Genomic DNA, 27,695 nt, shown 5'->3' on the forward strand with positions numbered 1-27,695 from the left:
CAATTTGCACTTTATCATATCATCAGAGTTCATTGTTTAAATTAAAGCATTCTTCAAAGGACAAAACAAAGAAACCTCCAAATTAATCACAGTTCTTTGAAATAGAATAAATTTAAAATTTTAATCTGTCTGTACTGTACTTTTTATAGGTATAACTACCCCAGCACTGACAGTTGTGCTTTTGATTGCCTTGGTCCCAAACTCTGGAACTTGCCTCGAGATCCTTCTTCTCTCCTCCTTTAAGACCCTCCGTATAATCCACCACTTTGACCATCGTTTGTATCTCTACTGCTGTATTTGAATCTACTTTTTATCCCATATTTCTGTGAAGTGCCATGGGGCATTTTTCTACGTTAAAGGAATTATATTAATTTAGGCTGTTGTTATTTGCTGAGCACTTTTATATAGTCATGAATCGTTCCATCAATATTTTACTATAATACCAAAATAAAATGTCCTCATTATTGAGCAATTACTTCTTTACCTAAAAGTGATTGAACCAGCAATTTCATGAGAGATAAAAGTTTGGACTTTTTTTTGAAGACCGTAACAAAAAGAGGACTAAAATTCAAGCTATGAGGAAAATTAAAATTATTTCTAAGATAGTGGACTACCAAATCAGTAGGTCACAACTTTGGTGACTGATGTTGGAAAATAAAACAGGTAAATAAAGTCTGTGGCCTTTGGAGATTGTATAAGTAGTAAAACAATAAATGCAGATTTAAAAAAAGGAAATTAATACCACACAGTATAACAACAAAAAAAAAATTAAGGCTAAAACTAAAACTCGACTAAAATTGGAAACAATGGCCAGAGCCTCCATTCCCTGGAGGGTCATGTCCCAGAAAGTCTGGTGTAGGACCCCCTGAAAACCCCCAGGCAAGGACGGCATTGAAATTGCCCTGGGAGTTTCAACTTCAGTTGTGCAATTACCCTCCACCTGGAACCCTTCTGATTACTCCAACTTAAAGTCAAACACTTTGGATAGTTCTAACTCTCTTACCAGAATATACTGTTGTTGCCCAGCAAAAATTAGAAGGATTAAACATAGTACTACTTCCTGGGTACCTATATTACTGACACCATCCATCACTGCCTCATTCTCTCTCCTATTTCACCAGTGCACCCACCTACCACCTTGCCCTGACCACTCAACTACCCCTTTCATATCCCAGCTATCCTCCTGACACCCCCAAACTCCTGAATGTTGACTACTCTCTCTAACTGAAGTAAATCAGGGCTAAATTTGTTGTTAAAATATTACAGTAAGACTAAACTTCAAAGTAAACTAAACTGCTATTTCTGACTTTCCTATGTTACAACAACGATAGTTATAAAACACTGGTTCAACCTCAATTGGAATATTGGGTCCAACTTTAGTCACCACACTTTCGGAAGAATGTGAAGGCATTGGTGAAGTTGCAGAAAAGGTGTACTCAAATGGTTTTGGGAATTATTCACTTCAGTTACAAGGAAAGACTGACAAATCTGGGACCTTTATCTTTAGAAGCGAAAATTGAGAGGAGATTTGATAGGAGTGAAGTGTCTGTCAGAGAATAAAGGGGGACACTGGTGAAAGGGTCGAGAACCAGAGCACACTGATTTAAACAGATTGGCAAAGGCGTAATAGTGACATAAGGAAAAACATTTTTGAACAGCCAGTGGGGTTAAGATGTGGAATGCACTGAGAATGTGATGGATGCCATTTCAATCATGCCTTTCAAAAAGGAAATCTGTAATTATTTAACAGGCAAAAAAAAAAGGACTACAGGGAAAAGCAGGGGCATAAGATTAGCTGAAAAACTCTTACAGAGCTGGCATGGACATTATGGGCTGAATGGTTCATTTTGTGCTGTGACCTATGATTTTAACTTCTTTATTGTACATCTCACCCTCATTTGCTGTATTGTTCTTCCCAAAAATTTACTCACAGGCATTTGAGGATTATCAATAACCTGAACAGATTCTGACCTGTGAATAACATTGTGTAATCCTTGTGTCAGATTGCATTTACTGACTGATAATACTATCTCAATTTTCTGGTGAGAGGGGTTGTCTGAAAAATATTTTAAGTGTGGAATCTGAGAAGGAAAAGTGCCAATTGATGCTGATTTTGTTTTTGCTTTGTTTTGACCATTTGTTGATTGAATGTTTTTGGTTTAAATAACAAATGATATCATAGGAATCACCTATTGATTCTATTGAAGTCAGCAGGATGTGATAACAAATTAACTAATAATAACTGAATGTACTTCTGAATAAACTCCTTTTGATTTTAACTCAATTTCAGAATTGCAGTATTGGTCCTTTCATCTGTACTAAAGAATGGATTACAATATTGGGCTCACATACTTATTTTTCGTCAACTGTTTGTTAGAACCTATTTATAAAACTGAAAAATTTATTATGGTGAGGCAAAATGACATCAAACAGCATACTAAATAACAATCATATTGTGAGTAAAGATGCAGCTAATTTCTTCAAGAAAATTTTATTTCCATTTTCAAAGCAAAGAGATCAGGATTTGAAGGGCAGATTGCTGGAAAATATAAAATTTTGCACATTCTGTAATACAGAAAAGCTATTCTGGCCTTAGTGCCCTATCAAACTTTGTACAATTTGTACTAGTATGGACTGTTTCAGGCAACTAACCTCTCGAGGGATGCAAAAATGCAGCACTGTGAAACATTTTTTTGTCCCTTCATCCTAAATCTCACTGCAGAACTTAGAAAGTGATTGCAGAATATCCAAAAACCAGGTGTAGCAGGGCAAATATTTTACAAGTATTAAGAGAAAAAAATCCCACTCCAACACCATTTTACCTCAAAATAGGAAAGTTGGTCAAAAGAAGAAAAGTGTTTAGTCTACCAATTCAAACAGGAATAATGAAACACAATGATATGAACCAAATAACCTCCTTTTGCAGGGTAATTGCGCAATTCAACAATAATGGAAGCATTGGTCCACATTTAGATAACATCACGGTGACTGCATTTTCAACCCTTATCTTTACTGGATCTTTGCCCGATAATCAACAAACTCCTCAGGACCAATATTCAAAGGTTTCTCATAGCAACATTAGTCTTTTTCTCATAGCTATATTTGAAGCACAGTGAAATAACTTTGAAACCAGTGACCTCAGGGACTGGTAATATATTTCAAGGAACACATGAATGCCAAGAAAAAGAAACCAATGATAGGAAAAATTGGGCAACTTGAATCTTAACTGTGTCCCATTTCCTTTATAGTACGCCATTCTGCCAAGCTTTTGTATATTTGTTTAAAAACATTCAAGTTAGTAACCAGCAAGAGACAATATTCTGCCTGGACTGCTCTATTCTAAATAATTTACAGCCACTTAATCTACATCTAACTATCAAACTGGATGGCCCTATTTCAAGGTTGGATGCATGTTGGTTTTGTTAGTCTGAGGTGTTTTCTGGGGGCTGACAGCATGCGACTTTTCACAAAGGATTAGAAAGATGATTCTTGTGCATCTTCACCCAAGTAAAACATCACAGACCGAGAAACTCCCTCACTGACCAATGCAGAGCAGCATGTTAGAACCAATGTGCAAATACCTTTCCCTAATCTATGAGGCACAAGAAATTTCAGCCAAGCAGATAAAGGCATTCGATATTAATACAATTAGGTGCAGGCAATCATGGGGCAATCCAAATAGTTTGCAAACCACACAAACCCCTGGTCCCCTGTTGCAGACTGTCAATTTACAATATTAAGTTAGTGGGAATTTCCCAAATGGTCTAATGAATATAGACCAATACATGAAGGATGCTGCTACCAGGCTCGGGTGAGAGAGGAGGTAACTGGTACGGGAGAAGAATTTATAATTGAGCAGGGAAACATGTCAAAAGGATTATTTTACTTAAAACTGACAAAGGGCCAGGTGCTGATGAGATGGATCCATGGTTACTTAAGGAAGTGAGAATGGAAATTGCAGAAGCAATAGTGATAATTTTATGAAATTGGGCACACAACATGGAAGCAGACTAAAGTTACACTCAGAGCCTCTCCACTAAAAATCACAAAGCAACAGACACCAATCAGTAGGCAAGAGCATGCTTTTAGAATGCAAATGAGGGCTAGCACATAAAGGGAAGCTGGACAGGATGGCACCTACAGGAACTAAATCTCTACCCCATCAAAATCAGCACTTCTAAAACAGTCAAACAACCCATGGAGACACCTAAAATGAGTATTGTTAACGAAACATTCCTGGCCCCTCAAAACCTCTTTTGAGATCAATGACACACCTATGGTTCAAACCCTGGAGATTCTAGACTATTAAATAACCAGTCAGACAAAACAATGAACACACACCTAAAACAATTTCCTCAACACTTGTAAACATCAAGACAGGATGGCTAAGGTCAAATACTGTAAATAAAGTATTAGCATTTGAATCACATACTGCACCGAAGTTCAGGTATAACTATAGCCTGCTGCGAGAGACGGGCAGAGCGCTTTTGGAGCAGTCCGATTGTATGTCCTGACTGTGCTTCTCCGTTGACGTATAAGAAAATAAAGCTGTGCCGTTATTGAACTTCACCCTGAGTCTGTAGTGGTCATTTCGCCCACTCGCACTAACACGCGGATGGTGCCAGAAAACAGAGGGGCAAATGGTTCAGAAAGGGGTGCACAGATAAAGCCAGCAACTACAGACCAGTCAGTTTGACTTCAATGGTAGGGAAACTTCTGAAAATTATAGTTCAGGACAAAACTAATAGTCACTTAGCCAAGTGCAGGATAATTAAGGAAAGCCAGCATAGAGGGAAAATTATGTTCAACTAACTTGGAGTGTTTTGAGGGCTAACGGAGAAGGTTGAAAAGGGCAATGCTTTGATGTGGTCTCCATGGATTTCCAAAATGACATTTGATACAGTGTCACAAAACATTCTGAGCAACATTCTAGCTGCTGGAATAAAAAGGAAAGTAGACAATTGGATAAGAGATTGACTGAGTGATAGGAAACAGAGTTAATGGTTGTTTTTCGGATTGGAGGAAGGTTTGTAGCGGAGTTCCCCAGGGGTCAGTGCTGGGTCCCTTACTCTGCTTGATATGTATTAATGTCCTAGATTGTTCAGAGCATAATTTCAAAATTTGCAGATTATACCAAGATTAGAAATGTTATGAATTGTGATGATAGTATTGAGCTTCAAACGGGCACATGTCGGAGCTAAAAAGATATTCGGGAACAGTGTTCATAATTGATGGATCTTTTATTGCCTTCCTATTGATAATGAGAGGACTGAAGAATTCCTAAGGCTCCTTCAATCTGCTCTGCTCTAATGTGTACCAGTCAGCCTTTTCTATAGGGCATATTTTATAACTTCTAGTAAAGATAATTCTTCCTAGCCATGTAAACAGGTAAATTATTTATATATGACACAAACAGGTAGGCCCGAGACAACAGCTGTTTAATCATGGTTCATTGGTAATGTCATAATCTTTACTGGTAGTTGAATGGAATGTCCATTCAGACAATGATCACTTAATCATGTCATTATTACAGTTTCTTAGCAAGGACATTCAGCGGTGTCCTATTGATGGATGCTTGACTAAAATCTATCTTTTGTCTGCGCTGTCTATTTCACAGTAAGAAGTCTCACAACACCAGGTTGAAGTTCAATAGGTTTATTTGGTACCAAATGCTACTATCTTTTGGAGTGCTGCTCCTTCGTCAGGTGAGTGGAGAGTTCTGATCACAAACACTGCATATAAAGGCACGCACTCAGTTTACAGAATACTGATTAGAATGCGAGTCTTTACAGCTAGTCTTAAAGGTGAGTGGAGATAGCATTAAGCATAGGTCAAAGAGATGTGTATTGTATCCAGACAGAACAGTAAATGAGATATTGCAAACCCAGGGACGTCATGGGGGTTACAAATAGTGTGACATGAACCCAAGATCTCAGTTGAGGCCATCTTCATGTGTGCAGAACTTGGCTATCAGTCTCTGCTCAGCGACTCTGCACTGTCGTGTGCTGTTAATGCCGCCTTGGAGAGCGTTTACCTGAAGATCAGAGGCCGAATGCCTGTGACCGCTGAAGTGTTACCCAACAGGAAGAGAACAGTCTTGTCTGGTGATTTTCATTCATCCGTTGTCGTAGCGCCCCATGATCAAATTTACCATGGACTACTTCCGGAATCGGTTGCATTCTTGGACACACGCATCTCCATTAAGGATGGTCACCTCAGCACCTCACTATACCACAAGCCCACAGATAACCTCACGATGCTCCATTTCTCCAGCTTCCACCTCAAGCACGTTAAAGAAGCCATCCCCTACAGAAAAGCCCTCCGTATACACAGGATCTGTTCAGATGAGGAGGATTGCAACAGACACCTCCAGATGCTGAAAGATGCCCTCATAAGAACAGAATACAGCGTTCGACTCAGCGTTCGACACTTCCGATACGCCACGCCACAGTGAAAAACCGCACTGACCTCCTCGTAAGACAAACACGGGACACGGTGGACAGAGTACCCTTCAACATCCAGTACTTTCCCCAGAGCGGAGAAGCTACGACATCTTCTCCGGAGTCTTCAACATGTCATTGATGAAGATGAACATCTTGCCAAGGCCATTCCCACACCCCCACTTCTTGCCTTCAAACAACCACACAACCTCAAACAGACCATTGTCTGCAGCAAACTACCCAGCCTTCAGGAGAACAGTGACCACAACACCATGCAACCCTGTTACAGCAATCTCTGCAAGACATGCTGGATCATCGACATGGATGCCATCATCTCACGTGAGAACACATCCACCAGTACATGGTACGTACTCTTGCAACTCGACCAACATTGTCTACCTGATACGCTGCAGGAAAGGATGTCCCGAGGCATGGTACGTTGGGGAGACCATGCAGACGCTACGACAACAGATGAATGAACACCACTCAATCACCAGGCAAGACTGTTCTCTTCCTGTTGGCGAACACTTCAGCGATCATGGGCATTCGGCCTCTGCTTCGGGTAAACGTTCTCCAAGGCAGCCTTCACGACATATGACAGCGCACAGTTGCTGAGCAGAGACTGATAGCCAAGTACAGCACACATGAGGATAGCCTCTACCGAAATCTTCATGTCAAACTATTTGTAACCCCCATGACTTGCTTGGGCTTGCAACATCTCACTTCCTGTCCTGTCTGGAGACAATACACATTTCTTTAACCTATGCTTAGTGCTATCTCCACTCACATTGTCTGCAACTTTAAGACTTGATTAGCTGTATTCTAATCAGTATTCTGTAAACCAAGTGTGTGCCTTTATATGCACTATTTGTGATCAGAACTCCCCATTCACCTGACGCGGGAGCAGCGCTCCGAAAGCTAGTGGCATTTGTTACCAAATAAACCTGTTGGACTTTAACCTAGTGTTGAGAGACTTCTTACTGTATCTACCCCAGTCCAACATTGGCGACTCCACATCCTGTCAATTTCATGCAGAGACAGCTAGTCCACAGTCAGGATAACATAAGAACACAAGAAATAGGAGCAGGAGTAGGCCATCTAGCCCCTCGAGCCTGCCCCGCCATTCAATAAGATCATGGCTGATCTGTCGTGGCTCAGTTCCACATTCCCGCCCTCTCCCCATAACCCTTAATCCCCTCGCTTATCAAACACCCATCAACCCGCATCTTAAAAATATTTAGCGAGGCAGCCTCCACCACTTCAACGGGCAGAGAATTCCAGAGATTCACCACCCTTTGAGTGAAGACGTTCCTCCTCAACTCCGTTCTAAACCGCCCCCCCCCCCCTTTATCTTGAGGCTGTGCCCCCTAGTCCTACTGTCCTTTCTGAGCGGGAAGAGTCTCTCCACCTCTATCCTATCCATCCCATTCATCATCTTATATGTCTCAATAAGATCTCCCCTCATTCTTCTAAACTCTAACAAGTACAAGCCTAGTTTATTCAGCCTCTCCTCATAGCTCAACCCCCTCAACTCCGGTATCAGCCTAGTAAACCTCCTCTGCACTCCCTCCAAGGCCAAAATATCCTTGCGTACATGCGGCGACCAAAACTGCACACAGTACTCCAGCTGCGGCCTCACCAATGCCCTATACAGCCACAGCAAGACCTCCCTACTTTTATATTCAATCCCCCTCGCTATGAAGGCCAGCATCCCATTAGCCTTCCTGACCACCTGCTGCACCTGCAGGCTGGGTTTTTGCGACTCATGCACAAGGACCCCGAGGTCCCTCTGCACCGTTGCCTGCTGCAGTTTTTCGCCACGTAAGTCATAGTCCTTCCTACCATTATTCCTACCAAAGTGGACCACCTCGCACTTGCCAACATTAAATTCCATTTGCCAGTTCCTGGCCCATTCGCCCAGCCTATCTAGATCCCTCTGCAGACTCTCCACACCCACCACACAATTTGCCGTTCCACCAATCTTGGTGTCATCAGCAAATTTCGACACCATACACTCAGTTCCCTCCTCCAGATCATCTATATAAATGGTAAATGGTAAATAGCTGATGCCCCAGCACCAACCCCTGGGGCACTCCACTAGTCACCAACCGCCAATCCGAATAGCACCCATTGACCCCCACTCTCTGCCTCCTATTTGAGAATCAATCCTCTATCCACGCTAACACCCTACCCCCAACTCCATGCCCCCTTACCTTCTGCAGTAACCTCTTGTGAGGTACCTTGTCAAACGCCTTCTGAAAATCAAGAAAGACCACATCCACCAGCTCTCCTCTATCCACCGCCCTAGACACATCCTCATAGAACTCCAATAAATTTGTCAGACACGACTTCCCCTTAACAAAACCGTGCTGCGTCTGCTCTATCAAGCAATTCCCCTCAAGATGCTTCGCTATTTCGTCCTTGACGACGGATTCTAACATTTTACCTACAACAGACGTTAAACTAACCAGCCTATAATTCCCTGCCTTTTGCTTGCCACCCTTCTTAAACAACAGCGTAACATTAGCCATTTTCCAATCTTCTGGCACTTCCCCGGAATCCAGCGATGCTGCTGCTGATGTGCTAATTTTCCTGGCCCGTTGGCTGCCCCCCTGCTGAGCTGTTCTCCTCTCCCACACAGACACATTCTCCCCATGTCTGCACGGGTTTCCTCCCACAGTCTGAAAGATGTGCTGATTAGTTGCATTGGCCATATTAAATTCTCCCTCAGTGTACCAGAACAGACACTGGAAGGTTGTGACTTGGTGATTTTCACAGTAACTTCACTGCATTTTTAAGGTAAGCCAACTTGTGACATTAATAAATAAATTTTAAAGAAGATAAATTTCAATGCAGAAAAGTGTGAGCTGGTTCATTTTGACAGGAAGAACATGGAGTGATATAAAGTAAAGGGGGAACTCAAGAGGAGGTGCAGAAACAGTGGGGCCTTGGTGTATACGTACATAAGTCGTTAAAAGTGGCAGAGCACATTTAGAGAGCAGTCGATTAAAGCACATAGCATCTTACACTTGATTAATAAAGGCATTGAATACAAGAGTAAGGAGGTCACGTTGAACTTGTAGAAGACAGTTAGACTTCATCTGGAGTATTGCATCCAGTTCTGGGTGCCATACTTGAGGGAAGGTGTGAAGGCATTGGAAAAAACACAGAGCAGATTCATGAGAATGATTCCAGGGATAAGAAAATGTAGCTATGAGGGCAGATTGGAGGGGTTGGGAATGTTTTTGTTGGAGAAATGAAGGCTAAGAAATAGCCTGAGGGGTGTGGACAGGGTAATGGTGAGAAACTGTTCTCATTCAAGAGAATAGCAGGAATCAACGGCTAATCCACCTAACCTACATACCTTGGGACATTAAGGGGTAATTTAGCATGGCCAATCCACCAAACCTGCAGACGTTCAGATCATGGGAGAAAACTGGAGCACCTGGAGGAAATGCAAACAGACACAGGGAGAATGTGCAAATTCCACAGTCATCCAAGCCCAGAATCAAACCTGGGTCCCTGGCACTGTGAGGCAGCAGTGGTAATCACTATCATTGCGCCGCCCTTGCAAGCTACTGAGCACACACACTTTATCAAATGTCTGTTCGTTATCTGAGATCAGTGAACCACTCTCAACCGTCATGGGTTGTGTACTTTTCATGTCTATTTACCTAATACATTACACCTACACTATTCTTCTTAACAAGCTACCTTGAAATTACTTACGAATTCTTAATCACTTAGAGGCATCTGTGACTCCAGAACCAATAATTTTAGATTGGTGTCAGCAGTGGATTTGCAGTGGTCAAGGTATCATTACAGTCATGGTTTGTATATTTTGAGTTGAACCAATTAAAATTATACTTAGCCTTAGCACAAATGGCATGGTTATTAAGTGAAGCCAGGAATTACAATAAATTTAAGAAAATACTTCAAAATTTTCCTAAGCTTTTAACCAAAGCATCATATATAAACTATTGATTCTTAATCATTTATAAATTTTTTGACTACTTTTCTGAGGTAATCTGTGCTTTGCACTGATGCATTGGGACAGCCAGCAGAAAGACTGCAGTTGGAGGCTTCAATGTAATCAATTTAGACATTTGCCTTTTAACAACACAAAAGATACAATGTATAAAACTACAATTGAGCAGATTTCTACCAAATAAATTACCTCTGCACTTCTCCAGAACTAAAACAGAGAACTTTTCTTGGAATTTAAAAAAAAATTTAAAACAAAGTTGGCATTGCCAAACACAGGCATCTTATTCTATTAATATACAGGGAGCAACTTTTCTTTATTTTTGGATTCATTGTATGCACTCTAAGTTTACAGTTTCAGCCTCCTGCTGTCATTGTCCATTTGGAGTGCACATAGCTTCCCCTGCAATGTTTTCCATTATCAAGAAGCTTATTAACATTTGCTGCCTAGTTATACACCAGGTTACCAGCAGCCATGGATAGAATCCCAAACACCAAGGGAAAGGAGGGAAGATTTGTTTCAAAAAGAGCAGAAACTGCAAAGATACAAGACTTTACCTCAGACAGTTCAAAAAATTGTTCCTCTTTGTCGTACTATGAGTTCTCTGGATGTCCCAGTGATGCAATCTTAAGACTTTATATTTAAACACGAATCCTTTGTTATTATTCTTTAACTATTTACAGATCCCAGGTTATTGATAAGCAAGGAGGTACTTCTCCATGTGGGTAGGCTTCTACAGTGAGCCTATTACCAGGGGACTCTATACACCATACCAGGGGACTCTACATCATACCATAGGTGCTGCTATTCTTCAAACCCACATTAACCTTGTTTGGTCGAGCAGCCTTTACATTGTGATAGTGTATGCATACATTCTCCATAAAAGTGTTCTGAGAGCTTAACAAAGGAAACAGTATACTGGTAAGTGATAATAAAGGGTATCCAGCACTGACTAGGGAAAGAACAGGTAAGACAGTTGTACTGGGAACTTCTTTTTACTAAAATTGAAATGTAACTAACACATTTCGATTTTGAAAATCCAATGAAAATGTGGTTTCTTGATTTACAATGCTAATATCACAAAAGATAATGAATTCCTGCCTTAGTTCAGCTCTCAAATAGATCATGCTATGATGTAACATGCATTCCTTCAAGTTTCCACAGTAGCCAAGCTTCATCGATTCCATCAAGTCCTGCATTGGCCTGACTCTCCAAATCTGATCAGGAGAAATTGCCCTGAGCTGCTGGATTCTTACTCTGGGTGGAAGGGACAAGTGCAGATTGGATTCAGATCCACCAACCCCAGAATCATTACAGATGTGGAGGCAGGTGCAGCATGGGTCATACAACTTGGTTGGGATTTAAAAGGATGATTGGTAAGGAGTTTCTACTGTGAAACAGAAAGTGGATGCAAATGTTGCTGTTGCTTGGAATTGTTAATCAACAATTAGCTGAGTACTGACTGTACAGGCCGATGCTGACGCTGGATTGATTTGTAGAAGTTCTGCAGCGTTTGGTGAAAAATTTTAAAGCTCTCCAAACGGGTGTCACACCTTTTCCTCAAAGTCTTAAGTTCCACGAATCATGCCTTAGAAATCGAGGTAATGGAAATTGCTTTTGAGTGAAGATAGCTACACTTGAAATTTGCCACTGTCTCCATGAACAATACGGCAAACATAGTGGGTGCCAAGTACGGGGTGGGACTTTGGGATTCAGGTCTCTGGGCACTATTTTGTCTCAAGCAGTGAGCCACCTTGCCTCTGTGAAAACTCGAGCCCATATGTCCATAACTGAAGACGTTATTCTACTGCTCTGGAAATATGGTATTATGCAGAAGTGCTCTATACTGTGGTCTTTGTTCAAAATATCTGCCAATAGCCATGCAAACTGAAACTCGGATGTACAACTAAAGAATAGTTTGTTTTCATAAACACGTTGTTAAAAGCATAAGTAACCATATCCAAAAAAAATTTTCTTCAGCAAATAGCAACATTTAAAACTTTAAAATCAACCAAATTCCTATGGTGGTTAAATGTCTTTCTTTAGTAAATGCTTACCTCTAACAGCAATGTTTCTTTCTTCTTTGCTGACAAATTGACATGTTTTTCCAATATGCTGTAGTATTTCTCAGTTTCTTTGTCATACTTTTTCTTTTCTTCCTGCAAGTAAATAAATTAGAGTTTTCATCATTCATCATCATCATCATAAGAAGAGAGTGTCGTTGGCAAAGCCACCATTTGCTGCCCATCCCTAATTGCCCTGGAATTAAAAATTTGAGTGGAGAGTTAAGGTCCTAATATTGCATCAAAATAATTTTAACTGACATCCCACATAAAACTGCTGCAAGAACACTGATGGCATTTGACTGTGAAGAGGCTGAAAGGTCAATTTATCAGCGCGACTTGGTATATGTCCAAATGAGCAAAGCATTCAAGCATTTCAGAACTGCCTGTACACTAACGTTGCTATTTGGATGACAGACAACATGTACTCAGTCTATTTGCTACACTAGATTGTAGCTCCTCAGTGCAGACTGAAGCCTGTTATTGCTTTCACGGATACATGTAAACAGTGTTCTAGCATAAAGTGAAATGAATCAAAATCTGTTCCAATGATTAATGGAAGTTCCTCTTTTCCAAAATACAGATGGACTACCTGACAATATGGCATTTAGAAAAGAGATCGGAAACCTTTTATCTTGTTTACAAATATATTAAAAGGGCATTTTCATGCTGAACATCTAAACAAATGAAAGTTTGTAGACCACACCATATGTTAACTTGTATGTCACCATAAAGAGTGTTTTCAGTTCTCCTTTCCAAAACAAAAACAGAAAGTATACCTCATGAGCAGGATTCTCCGATCTTGTTCGTGGCTGCTCCAGTCCCACTGCTGGGAGTGGAGATTTGGCCAAGTGCCAAATTCTCCCTTCTCACTGGCAGTGGATGGTGGCACATACATCAGAGGTATCTATACCTTCAAAGCCTGTCCAGCATCTATAAGGCATAGTGTCAGGGGTGGGTTGGAAACTCTCCACTTGCTTCAACAAGTGCAGCTCCAATAACTCACACCATCCAGAATGGAACAAACTGCTTGATCAGCAGTCCATCCACCACCTTCAACATTTATGGCACAGTAGTCAGCACTGCTGCCTCACAGCTCCAAGGACTAGAGTTCGATTCCCAGCTCGGGTCACTGTCTGTGTGGAGTCTGCACGTTCTCTGTGTTTGTGGGTTTCCTCTAGTTTCCTCCCATAGTCCAAAAGATGTGCTGGTTAGGTGCATTGGCCATGCTAAGTTCTCTCTCAGTGTACCCGAACAGGCATCAGAATGTGGCAACTACAGGGTTTTCACAATAACTTCATTGCAGTATTAATGTAACATTACTTGTAACTAATAAATAAACTTTACTCTACCACTGCTGCACAATGGCAGTAACATATGCTACCTACAAGATTCATTATAGCAACTCACCAAGGCTCCTTCAACAGCATTTTCTAAACGCACAACTTCTACCAGTTAGAAGAACATGGGCAGCAGGTGCATGGGAACACCACCACCTGCAAGTTTCCCTCGAAGTCACTCACTATCCTGACTTGGGAATTCTACTGTCATTCATTCACTGTTGTTGGGTCAACATGATGTGGGTATGCCGGCGTTCAACATCCAGGCATCCCCTTCCTAATAGCATTGTGGATAAACCTACAACAGTAAATTGCAGTGGTTCAAGATGGCAGCTCACCAACATCATCTCAAGGCCAATCAGGGTTGGTAAGAAATGCTGGCCTGACCAGCAATGTTCATAAATACAAATAAACAAACAGTAATCCTATTTTCATGAAGGCAGCACCTCTGGCAATACAGCAATCCTTGAGTTCCACACTGTAGTGTTGGCTTAGATTATGTTGTGCTCAAATGGAAGACCAACAAAACCAGGAAAACATAATAATCTGCAGTTTGTATTATTTCTCAGTGAGTTCTATTGGTCTCCCACCAAAGAAACAGCAGGAAACCAAGAGAATCACAACAAAATTTCATGGTCTCAATGGCAAACAGCATAAACAACTCAATGAAATGACCAATCTAACATTTACTCCAACAATTTATCCATAATTAATATATTGCTGAATATTTAAAAAGATACAGCTCTTTCTCATTTCCAACCCTACTCCCTTGCAAGATCTCTCTCATTCTTCCAGTTCTGGCATCTTACATATTCCCGATTTGTATCACTTCACCTTTGGTGGCTATGTCCTCAGTTGCCCAGGCCCTAAGCCTGGAAAACCTTCTCTAAACCTCTCCCACCTCACTCTTCATTTAAGACTTTCCTTAAAATCTCTCTGACAAAAGTTTTCAGCACATGCCCTGACATCTGAAATAATTGGTGTCCGCTTTTATTTGATAACACCTCATGTAGCACCTTGAGAAGTCTGCGCATTTTAAAAGGTGCTATTAATGGAAGTAATTATTATGTTCTTTTGAACTGAACTGACCATAAATTTAAAGAATTTATAATTCCAACCTAAATCCACACACATAGATAAATGTGAAGTTTAGAGAACTGGACTTCTTTGTACTATATTATTCATTGTGGAATTGTTACCTTTGCTGCTCCAATCTGATCCTTTCGGAATTTCTCCAGTGGTTTAATAAATGTTTCACGGATGTTAAGTATCTGAAAGAAAATATAAACAAACATTCACACAAGGAGCATTTCTGTTCCAACAGGAAAAAAGCATGCATTGCATTCTAACTTTAATACTGATCCTGATGAGATTTTTTTTATTGGTAGATTATAACAACTTCACATCACTACTCCAGCACTTGTCCATCCTTCATCAAAATCACTCTCAGAAATCTGTAGTTTCAACTGGGAAGCATTTTTTTTTAAAACATTAGGCGTACTTTGAAGATGCATAACTCATTAACATATGGCACTCCACATAATCTTATCTACATTTTTCATATAATAGAATCTGTACAGTGCAGAGGGAGACATTTGGCCCGAAGTGCACCGACAACAATCCCATCCAGAGTCTATCCCTGTAACCCCATGTATTTACCTTGTTAATCCCTTGATCTAAGGGGCAACTTAACATGGTCAATCGACCTAACTTGCACATCTTTGAACTGTGGGAGGAAACCGGAGCACCCAGAGGAAATCCACGAGGAGAACATGCAAATTCTACACAGTCACCCGAGGCCAAAATTGAACCCAGCACCCTGGTGCTGAGAGGTAGCAGTGCTAACCGCTATTGCAAAAGCATTTTCTAACTAACGGTAAAACACAAATTCACACCCACAATTTACTATAACTTTACTCCCAATTTCAATCATGCCACTGAAGAAGACAACTAACAAAGCAAAGCTCAAGAACTGCATCATCATGAGAGGCTATGCAGAGGAAGAGAGATGGTAGAGATATGGGTAAATAATCTCAAACTGCTCTCAAACCTTCTGGTGAGGACAGTGTTTCCTCATCTGATCTGGTTACAGGACAATAGGTAGAATAAGGAGCACAGAGGAGGAGATGGAGCGAAAACACAATTTGGAGAAAAGGAAAAGTATTTACTTCTGAAATCTTGGTTTGGATCTTGCCCAGATGGAATGAAAATTTCATTATCACTATCAACAATCAGGTGTTGTGTGAAATGAAGGCAGCAAGCTTCAACCCATTTCCCAGTGAATCTGTGTGCAAAGTAAAACTGTTTATGATTTCACAGAAAAAGATAGTCACATTCTGGAAGGCCACTGGGGTAGCTGGTTTGAAAACACTACCATTTTCAATGGTGCAGTAACAAGCACTATTCTGAAATTAGAATTAACGAATGCTACAAGAGAAGATCACTCTTGCCAGAGAAGATAAATCCACGCACTCCCTAAGTAAACTACAGCTAACCATAAAAGGAATATTTTTGAATAGGCTTATTCTTTCAAGGCAACAGCTGACTGGTAATAAATTTAATGAGAAAAGTTATGTTATTCTCCTGTTTTATAAAAATATTTTCTATGCTTTATAAACTACAACATTGAATTTGCATATCTTAGTTCCTTCCTATGAATCTGAATAGCTTCAGTAATAATTTTTCTCTTCTCCCTTGTCCTCCCCTTTATATTTTCTACTGTAGTAAAATGTCTATTTTCCTGTAACTGGTGTACTTAAGAGCTTGAGATAATCTGAAGGTCATTTCAAATCTAATAATATGTTCATACTAAAAACCATCATAATCGTCTTTGTAGGTGTTAATGAACCTTCAGTGCGCTTCTAGCAGGAGGTCAAGGAAGTTCACACCTCTTTCTGGCAGACTCACTCTACTCATCAAAGTGGCTCATTCTATGTTGGTCCTCACCTTTACCTGATTCTCATCCGTGTCCCCAACTATATGTTAGCATTCGATAGTGGCTACACTTCCTTTAAAAACCTCTTTGAAAGGGTATCCAAAGCAACTGGGGGTAGTCACTGGGTCTCCTACTGTCCGCAACTTGAAGTTCTATACTCCGTCATGAAAAGACTAATTCCTGTGGACTGGGTGGACAAGATCAATCTTAGGTCTAACCATCTTGAAGGCAAGTCAGCACCATGCTGTGGAACACTTGGAGTTTAAGGAAACAGCAGACATCCACTGCATCAGGATCTATCTCCAGTCACCTTTACTTGTCTTGCCACTGAACTAACGTAGGTCAGGATGAGATAGTGAGGCAGACGATGCACAACTCTCCCTCTCTATAATCCAATCCATGTCACATGCTGACTACTGAAGGCTATTAGTTTCCCAGTGGCAGTTTGCTGCCACACAAATTAGTGCTCCTGTCTCTCTTTTATTCTGTCCATAATTTGACTAAAAATCAGTCCTAGGATTTTGAAGCTGCGGCAGGCTGTGCAAGCTTGCCCCATGCTGCCCACTTCCTCTACTCCAGCCAAGCTCCCATGACACTCCCAAAAATATCTTGCTTCCCGCCAAGTTAAACATCAGACTTTAATTTCTACTGTGGACGGTGCCAATAAGCAAAACTATCACTGATTTAGCATATTATCTGTTATTTCATTCAAATTCAAACTGGCAATTGGGCAATACTGGGGAAAACAAACAACTGGAAAGCTCAACAATGAGAAAGAGCCCCTCTTCTTTTTCAGATGCATTACTTCAGGAGTCACAAGCATATTTGCAATGGAACACTTCTGCTATTAATCCTGCCAGCTCCTTGACTCATTCACACCCTGAGGTCCAATTTATGAAGTACGAGGTACAATCTGGAATATTGAACAATTGGACCTTGTCATTTAAAAGATGACAACTTGGATGTCTAAACTGCTTATAGGTCATGCCTGGCCTCAAGCCCATGTTATCTGAATCACAAAATCTGAGTGATTCATTTTATTCAGAGCTGGATTCTGTGTTGTGTGGGATTTTGTGGGTAAACAAAAACAGTTCACAACTTATTTAAAGAACATTGGTAAATATTCATACATATAGTGGATTGCCAACTAATATTTTGATAAATATTATAAAATACTAACATGAATTTACTCAGTTCTTCCACTGAGAATAATGAAACTATGCACACTCTGAATAGTAGTTATGCTTTAAATCCTTGCTCTGTTATTTTAATTAAGACATTAATCCATGGGTTAAGTCCTTCATTAAAATGGCAAAGAAATTTACACAAATACGTGTTATTAAGACTGCCAGTATATCAACTCTAAAGTGCATTTAATAACAGAATGTCTTTGCACAGGTTTGGAAAAAGATTTTTTTAAGAACAGAAAATGCCACTTCTCAAAGTATTTCTCGAAAAAGGTGTTTTAGATTTCAATTGTTTCACTGGGATTCAGTCAAGTGGCTGACTGAGACAAACAAAATTTGGACACCCCCATATTATGAGGGATATGGAAACTGTTGAGTACATTCAGTCTGTAGGTTATAGCATTTGGCAAGACACTTAGCAGAATTATAAAAATTCCGCAGCAAGGTCCAGATGTGTTCAAGGTCAGTGGGGACAATAACCATATGGAAAACCAGAGCAGCTGCTTTGGGCTGCTGTTAGAACACATATAATTGCATCACATAATCAAATTTAATAACAGATTTCCAAAACTAAAAGGACTCTCCAAAATCAGCGTTCTTTTGTGTTGGTATATCCAATTTTATATTAAAATTTTTGGTTATTTGTCATTTCTTTTGCTAAATAGCTTTGAATTTACTAATATGCTCCAGCTTTTTGATAGGTTAGCTTTACTAGAAAAAAGTGACTAGACTTCAAAGCTACATCATTAGCTGCAAAGTTCTATAGGATATCCTGTGGTCATGAAAGATGCTATAGAAATGCAATTCATTCTTTCTCCTGACTAAAAACATCAAATGAATCTCAAACAGGATTATAACTCTACAAATGTAAAAACAATTCAGACAGATCACGAATGATAACAGTCAGAAGTTTCCTCAGCATTTGTACCTTGACACCCGCATAAAATTGAGGTGTAAACTAATTGTATAAGTTGAAGCTTCCATTTTAATACTTGACAATGGTATATGGTAAATGGCAGTAAGTAGTGTTTTCCTCAGGACCTCACTGTGTGCACGCTGATTTACTCACTAGATTTGAGTATGTTCCAATGAGATTGGGAGAATACCTGGCTTAATTTGCCATTCACACAATGGGTAATGATATATTTCCTGATGGCGAGTTGGGGAAGCGATGACAAGAGACCAAGTCTACATTTCAATTAACTGTCCCTTAATGCTGGGGAGGTGTGACACATAACTGACATTTCAAAGCTCACAGTCTTATACATATGGAAATGTTTTTAAATATCCTCCCCTCTCCCCCTCATAAAAACACATCTTATCTTGCCACTTCTTTCCCATAAACACTATAACGAATGAACATTCACATCTAATGGCACTAGGGCAGTTTATCTCAACTAAAAATCTATAGACTACTGTACAAATTCAGTGACATAAGAAATGCAGCTCTTTTTGGGAAATTCCTTTGATAAACACGATCCTTCTCGTTCTCCTGCTTAAAGCTGGTGTTTTTCCTTTCTGATCAGGACAGCAATAATAAAACTAGTCCTCACTGGGTCACTCTACTGAAAACACATGTGACTAAGTGCAAGTTTCACATGGGAATTTTTGTTGTGTTCAGAGAAAGAAAATTGAGGATAATTCCCATGATTGACGAAGGCAGTTATTTTGGTAGTTTTAACTGCCTTAAACTAAGCTTAATTCCCACAGATCATTTATTAAATGCACAAGAGTTCAACGGTCAGCGGCAGCACAAAGTTTTACTTCAATAAAGTACCAGAATTTGCTGCAGCATGCCACGTTAGTTGATTAGTAATGCCCCTGGTTCAGTTGGTAGGACTGTCATCTGAGAGACAAGGTGCTCGGTTCAAGTCCTTTTCCAGGGCTCAGGCACAAAAAATCCAGGTTGACCTCTAGTGCATTATTGAGAGAATGCTGCACTGTCAAAAGTGCCGTCTTTCAGATGAGACGTTAAACCAAACTCCAACTGTCTACTTTGGTAAATATAGAAGACACCGTGCCACAAATTCAAAGAATGAAGTCTCACGACACCAGGTTGAAGTCCAACAGATTTATTTGGTAGCACAAGCCACTAGCTTTCAGAGCTCTGCCCCTTCATCATCAGGTGAGTGGGAATTCTGTTCACAACCAGGGCATATAAAGACACAAACTCAATTTACAAAATAATTTTTATTTCACTATTTTGTAAATTGAGTTTCTGTCTTTATATGGCCTGTTTGTGAACAGACCTCCCACTCACCTGTTGAAGGGGCTAACTCTAAAAGCTTATGGCTTGTGCTACCAAATAAACCTGTTGGACTTTAACTTGCTGTTGTGAGACTTCTTACTGTGCCTACCCTAGTCCAATGCAGGCATCTCCACATCACAAATTCAAAGAGCAGGGGAGCCACTCCCACTGTGCGAGTTGTCTACAGGGAGTCAAAGTTGATGAAGGACAGGCAGGGAAGTGGAGTTGTGATCACAATTAGGTGAGCCATGATCTGGATGAACAGGCTTGGGGGACCAAATGGTCATTCCTGCTTCTATTGCTCATGTGATTTGTCCTGGCCAATACCTACCCCTCAATCACCATCACAAAATCAGATTGTCTGGTTATTATTAAAGTTGTATGTAGGAGCTTGCTACAAACAAATTGGCTGGTGTGTTTTCTACATTACAATAGTGACTACACTTTAAAAATATATAATTGACAGGAAAACAACTTGCGACATTTGGGGATTGTGTAAAGTGCTATAAATGTGCAAGACTTTTTTCTTTCCTTCAGCTCGAAACAATTTTGCCAGAGGTGTCAAAAGTGTGGCAGCAATGAAACCTCTTGTTGCCTCAGTATAAAATAATGTATCTTTTTAAACAATGAGACTTAAGGACTGAAAGATGTGGAGGACTGATGGAGAAGAGAGAGGTTAGAGGGGTAAAGTGAGTCAAATCAGGTATGGAAAGGTAAGTAAAGGGAGGGCAAGAAAGATTGTAGTAGAAGAGAGAGAGGGAGAGGGAGGAGTAAAAATAATTACATTTTAAAATACCTAACAATAATTCGTTCTATGAAAGAATGAGGCACCGCAGTTGGAATTTTTCCCTTGGTGGTCTGAAGAGCTTGGATGGCAATGTAGGAACAAAAATCGTCTTTGCTGAAAACCTTTGAATCTCGCTGAAGAAAGAGATATGTTGCTGTTGAATCTTTGCTTGTCAAATTTCAAATGATCACAACAATTTTTACTACAGGAGAAAAGGGTGTGGATTGGTTGGCAGGTCAATGCCAACTGGACGAGGCATTGTTGCAAAGAAAGCAACTAACTAAAGGTTCCCCAAATTCCTGGGGAATTCAAAAAATCTCTTGCTTCCAGTGGCAAGTTTAATTGGTAAATATGCAAATGAAGTAACTTCATGGAATTTCTGTGCAAGTTGAGTGTGTGATGCCATTTTTGAGATCAATAGCCAAGCAAATTAAGCTGTCCAGAAACTAGCCGTTTTCTCTTCCTCATCACAAATTGGTGGCCATTTTACACATTAATAATGGCTAGTGCCATTAAACACAACCTTATTTTGGCAACAAATTCTAAGTCTAAATATTAATGTGAATCTCAGAAAAGAAACTCCAACTGTACCAATGTTTTAGTTTCCCACATCAAGGCCTCTCCAATGCTCATTATGGATGACTTTCATACTGAATTTATGCCAGCACAAATTCTACATGTAAAACTTACAAAGCAGAAAAATCTCTCTGATTTAGATCCAAAGACAAATCTAGTGCTGGAACAATTGTATAAACAGGTCCATTGTAACTAAACAAAGCACCTCACTTGGAACATAATGTGCACTGCTGAAAAATACCGCATGTGAAAACTGTCCAAGTCAATTGAACTTTATATTAAAAAGATACTGCCATTTATTGAAATAGCACCTTCCATGGCCACAGGAAATCCCACAATGCTTTTCAGCCAGTGAAATACCTTGGAATTCTCATCCCTGTTCTGTAGTAGCCAATTTACACACTGCAGGATTCCACAAATCGTGGGTGGAAATCTCCCATCCTGCCCATGGTAGGCCTGGTGACAAATGGGTGCAGTGAATCTGGCAAGAGCCAAAAGGTGGTGTGAATACAATTTGCAATCATTTGCATCTCATGAATGCTCATTGCAACATCTGCCTGCCAGTATCTGGTCAGGTCTTCCAATCTTGCGTCACACCAACGTGAATTTACATCAGTGTCAAACCTAATTGTTAATGGGTGATGTGCACAAGGCAGTCCACAGTTCACCACTGACCTCGAGGTGAGTGCAACAACTTTCTGCCATACTGCCCCTGAGGCACTCTTCACTACTCTGCCAGGGCAGACCGGTTCCTGCCCTCCATCTCCATGCTGAGCAGGTATTCACGGACATCACCATACTGCTGGACCCATGGAGTCTTCTGTGTCACTGAGTCAGGTCAGTATCGTGCCTGGAGTTTGGAAGTACAAGAGTCTCCTTGCTCCTGATGCTACACACAGCAGTGTCTATCTGGACAGCACTGTGTTGTGGTGGCTCCTGCAGCCACCACAACACAGATCCAAAATTTAACCAGGATGAAGTGTGAGGAGAGGGGGGTGGAGGCAATGAGGGTTTATGGCCTAACAAAGACAGGGGTGCAATGTGAAAGGAAGGCTATGCAAGGGCTGGGGGAAGGGCTCTTGATGGCAGGCAGAGGGGCATGGAGGTGCATGAGGAAGGCAAACAAGGGAAGACAGAGGGATGATTGAGGAGAGGGAAGCTGGATGCCAACAAGGCTGCATGAAAAGCTCACAAACAATGAAGACCAAAGGGATACTACATCGTTAATTCCCTTCGATAAGGGAATTAAGGGCTATGAGGAGCAGGCGGGTAAGTGGGACTGATCCACTTCAGATCAGCCATGACCTTATTGAACAGCAGGGTAGGCTCGAGGGTTTAGATGGCCTACTCCTGCTCCTATTTCTTACGTTCTTATGTTTATTGGATTGAGATGGATGAAGACTCCCAACGTGGTGGCTAGAGGTCCAAGTGGAACATGGATGCTTCACAAATGATGGGCTCGCAGGGGGTGACTGAATCGACAAACAGATTTCTCGAGGCTGCCAGCCTTTTCTTTCTGGGCTGCTGACATCCTGCACAGTCCAGTGAAGACAGGTGGGCTGGGGCAAGTGATACGAGTGTGCTGGATACGTGTTTAAATCTGGCGCCTTCAAACCTGCCAGCTGAGCATGTACAGATGCCTGTGCGTAGTGCATGATCTTCCAAGTGCAGAATCTGACATGGGATCCTGCTATTCCAGTCAATGGAACAGGCTTTGCCAGAACTGCCTGCCATTATACTTCATCTCAAAATGAGAGACTCCTGCTCAGCATGTGATAAAAGCCAAATAATTTGTTTGAGTGATGTCAATTGAGAGATAAATATTGGCTGGTACATCAGGGTTAACTCTCATATTCACTTAAGACCACAGGGTTGGTTTAACTCTCCATTAGAAAGATGGCATTTCCAGCTCTGCGCTGAGTGCTTGGTGCTCATGTTCTGGAACAAAGAACAAAGAAAATTACAGCACAGGAACAGGCCCTTCAGCCCTCCAAGCCTGCACCAACCATGCTGCCCAACTGAACTCAAACCCCCTACCCTTCCGGGAACCATATCCTATTCATGTATTTGTCCAGACGCTCCTTAAAAGTTATTACCGTATCTGCTTCCACTACCTCCCTCAGCATTTATATAGATGATCTGGAGGAGGGAACCGAGTGTAGGGTGTCGAAATTTGCTGATGACACCAAGATTGGGGGAAAGGCAAATTGTGCGGAGGGTGTGGAGAGTCTGCAGAAGGATCTAGATAGGCTGGGCGAATGGGCCAGGAAATGGCAAATGGAATTTAATGTTGGCAAGTGTGAGGTGGTCCACTTTGGTAGGAAGAATGGTAGGAAGGACTATTACTTACGTGGCGAAAAACTGCAGCAGGCGACGGTGCAGAGGGACCTCGGGGTCCTTGTGCATGAGTCGCAAAAACCCAGCCTGCAGGTGCAGCAGGTGGTCAGGAAGGCGAATGGGATGCTGGCCTTCATAGCGAGGGGGATTGAATATAAAAGTAGGGAGGTCTTGCTGCAGCTGTATAGGGCATTGGTGAGGCCGCAGCTGGAGTACTGTGTGCAGTTTTGGGCGCCGCACCTGCGCAAGGATATTTTGGCCTTGGAGGGAGTGCAGAGGAGGTTTACTAGGCTGATACCGGAGTTGAGGGGGTTGAGCTATGAGGAGAGGCTGAATAAACTAGGCTTGTACTCGTTAGAGTTTAGAAGAATGAGGGGAGATCTCATTGAGACGTATAAGATGATGAATGGGATGGATAGGATAGAGGTGGAAAGACTCTTCCCGCTCAAAAAAGACAGTAGGACTAGGGGGCACAGCCTCAAGATAAAGGGGGGGCGGTTCAGAACGGAGTTGAGGAGGAACTTCTTCACTCAAAGGGTGGTGAATCTCTGGAATTCTCTGCCCGTTGAAGTGGTGGAGGCTGCCTCGCTAAATATTTTTAAGAAGCGGGTTGATGGGTTTTTGATAAGAGAAGGGATTAAGGGTTATGGGGAGAGGGCGGGAAAGTGGAACTGAGCCACGACAGATCAGCCATGATCTTATTGAATGGCGGGGCAGGCTCGAAGGGCCAGATGGCCTACTCCTGCTCCTATTTCTTATGTTCTTATGTTCTTATGTTCAGCAGCAAGTTCCAGGCACCTATCATCCTCTGTGTAAAAAATCTGCCTCGTACGTTTCCTTTAAACCTTGCCCCTCACAGCTTAAACCTGTGCCCCCTAATAATTGACTCTTCCACACTGAAAAAAGCTTCTGGCTATCCACTCTGTCCATGCCCCTCATAATCCTGTACACTTCTATCAGGTCGCCCCTCAATCTCCATCATTCTTGTGAGAACAAATCAAGTTTGTCCAACCTCTCCTCATAGCCAATGCCCTCCATACCAGGCAACACCCTGGTAAATCTTTTCTGTACCCTCTCCAAAGCCTCCACATCCTCCTGATAGTGTGGCAACCAGAATTGAACATTATATTCAAAGTGTGGCCTAACTAAAGTTCTATAAAGCTGCAACATGACTTGCCAATTTTTAAACTCAACGCACCGGCCATTGAAGGCAAGTATGCCCTTTTGCCTTCTTGACTACCTTCTCCACCTGCATTGCCACTTTCAGTGACCTGTGTACCTTTGCCATTCAATACTCTTAAGGGTTCTGCCATTCACTGTATATTCCCCATCTTTATTTGATCTTCCAAAATGCATTACCTCACATTTGTCAAGATGAAATTCCATCTGCCATCTCTCTGCCCAAGCCTCCAACCGATCTATATCCTGCTGTATCCTCTGATGTCCCTCATCGCTATCCACAAATCCACCAACCTTTGTGTCACCCGCAAACGTACAAATCAAACCAATTACATTTTCTTCCAAATCATTTATGGAGTGTGATTTAAAAGTTTGAGTCAGAAGGGCAGTATTATTGACTGATACTGAACTGTTCAACAATTAAAATGACAGAACTACACTTTACTCAAACAGTTGAACTCTGGAGGCTGAGATTGCTCATACAGTGAATGTACAGCAATCATTTTTCCTTGGGCCACACCCAACTAGACTAAGTTAAACAGCAGCACGGTTCACAGCAACTAATGATCTGAACAGAACAGGGAAAAGTTCCGTCACAAAGGCTATTTTGAACTATTTTAGGATTAACTAATGAATAGATATTAGACAAAAATCAATCTCCAAAACAACCAAGGTTTATTGCATCATGCAACATAAAATATTTTAAAAAGGTTTTATTTTCTTCAAAAGGTTTTTTCGTGGTTTTAGATAATAGTACTGTCCTCCATGGTTAATGCAGAAAGAAGTCAGCTCAAGTTTCATTCCCTATATTAGCTTATCTCAGAGACTGAGAAAATAGCGGCAGCACCTTAAATGATGGGAAACTGGGGTGTGGCTGAGGGATAAAATCAGCCAAGTTTCTTTCCCGAAAAGATACGCGAGGGTGTTTGGTCATCAATCTGGTTGTCAATCTGCCCCACAGATAAATAATTAGCAAACACTCAATTCCCATTTCAAAAAACAGAGGGGAGGGAAATGGCAAAGAGGAAGATCTGGACACAGTTTGCTCGAGCCCCAAAGCCAGGGCAGCCCAGCTTCATTCACATGCATTTTGCTGTTTATCCAACCATGTTCTTCCTTGCCTCACAAGCAAACCTAAAGTTAAATTTAAATATTACTTGCCTGGGGCTCTTCTCAACCATGACCAATCTCCTGGCATGTCTGGGCTGACTGGGAAGCCTTCACTGCTCACCTACTCAGGCCTTTTGACTAAGAGCACAGTCAGGTTCCAATGATATTATTGAGCTCTGAGCTGGATATTTCAAGACAAGCCCACTGCCACTCTGCATCTCATCAAACGAGCAAGTTAACTTTGGGGCACAGCAGAAGTATCATGAGGGGGGAAATGACAGCCCTCATTTTAAGTGCACACCCTCCACATACGGATAAAGTTCCCAAGGGTTACAGGCACCTTCGTAATTCTGCCCCAGCAAGAGTCAACATCTTCAGGAGCAAGGAGGGGAAAAAAGAGATGATGGCAAATCGCTTTAAAAAATGCTGATTTATAAGGTAACTAAATTAACAGGAAAATCTGAAAGGGATGCAAATTTAGCCAATTATGTCAACCAAGGCTCCAGGTTTTTCTGCTGCCCAAGTGAATCAGTGAACAAACTTCAGAAATCCATTCAGTAAAGTCTAGAACGTAGAACAAAGCTTTAGCAGAGGCTAGAAATGTCGATTAGCCTGGGAACCTATCCGCGCAACCTGCCCTAGAAAACTCAGCGCCAACACTACAAAGCCAGAGTGAGGAACTGAGGCAGTTCCTAAACTGGCCCAAAATGCAAGCCACAGTTAAAATGGGCATTACCACATCATCCCAACAGAAACATCACTGAGTGGTGAGGTCAGGAAATGTAGCAGTATAATGTTGTTCCAAACACAGCTGAGCACAAAGCACTTCCACCCACCCCGTGACTTTCCCTTCCATGTCAGACACATGTGCAACAATGCTATAGTATAAACTGATAAAATCTGTTTCATGATTAACAATTAAAATTCTGATCTTTTTCCCCCTTCTGTCCAGCAGGTAAACATTTTAAAAAATGCAACAAGTTATAAACAATTTGGCATGCAATTTGATAGCCAATAAATAATGACTAAAGCATACAGGGAGAATAAAATAAAAACAGCAGCTATCTTGCTGGAAGGACAGCAATGTAAAAACTTAACTGGAATCAATCAACTGCATATAAGTTCAGAATAACAGTAATAGAGTAAGAAACTGCACTAATAAATAGCATTTTAGGTTTTAAATCACCAAACTTAAAAACAGATCAGACAAGGAAAATAAATCAAATCACTGCACACATCTCATATTTAAAATCAGCCAGAAACAAAAAGACGACAACAATGCACCTGGAGCACAACAGCAGGGAGATTTATTTAGTGGGAACTGTAAAAAGCAGACTGGAACTGATGCCAACAACTAACAATGACCTTTGGCTCTTGGGAGATTTAGGAAGGAGAAAGGAAGAATGTCCACACAAAGAACATACTGTACATGTTGCGTAGTCCAATCAAACTTCCTGTTAATATGAATTTTGTTTTTGACAAATTGATCTCATCAGGATGCTGTGTAT

The 27,695-nt window shown here is 41.2% G+C and overlaps 1 protein-coding gene across 3 annotated transcripts in view; it reads right to left on the reverse strand.

Annotated features, from left to right (window-relative positions):
- The window catches only part of arhgap10 (Rho GTPase activating protein 10), a 188,594-nt gene that overhangs the window by 79,158 nt on the left and 81,741 nt on the right, over window positions 1-27,695 (reverse strand). For all 3 annotated transcript variants that reach the window (XM_080193094.1, XM_080193101.1, XM_080193105.1), the window contains 2 exons: window positions 15,028-15,099; window positions 12,483-12,584 (listed from right to left, as the gene is read on the reverse strand). In XM_080193094.1, coding sequence (XP_080049220.1) covers window positions 12,483-12,584; window positions 15,028-15,099 — 174 coding nt within the window. The remainder of the gene's footprint in view (window positions 1-12,482; window positions 12,585-15,027; window positions 15,100-27,695) is intronic.

The sequence above is a fragment of the Carcharhinus amblyrhynchos genome, chromosome 1 (genome assembly GCF_965287045.1).
Source record: "Carcharhinus amblyrhynchos chromosome 1, sCarAmb.v2.hapA, whole genome shotgun sequence".
In the NCBI taxonomy this organism is placed as follows: Eukaryota; Metazoa; Chordata; class Chondrichthyes; order Carcharhiniformes; family Carcharhinidae; genus Carcharhinus; species Carcharhinus amblyrhynchos.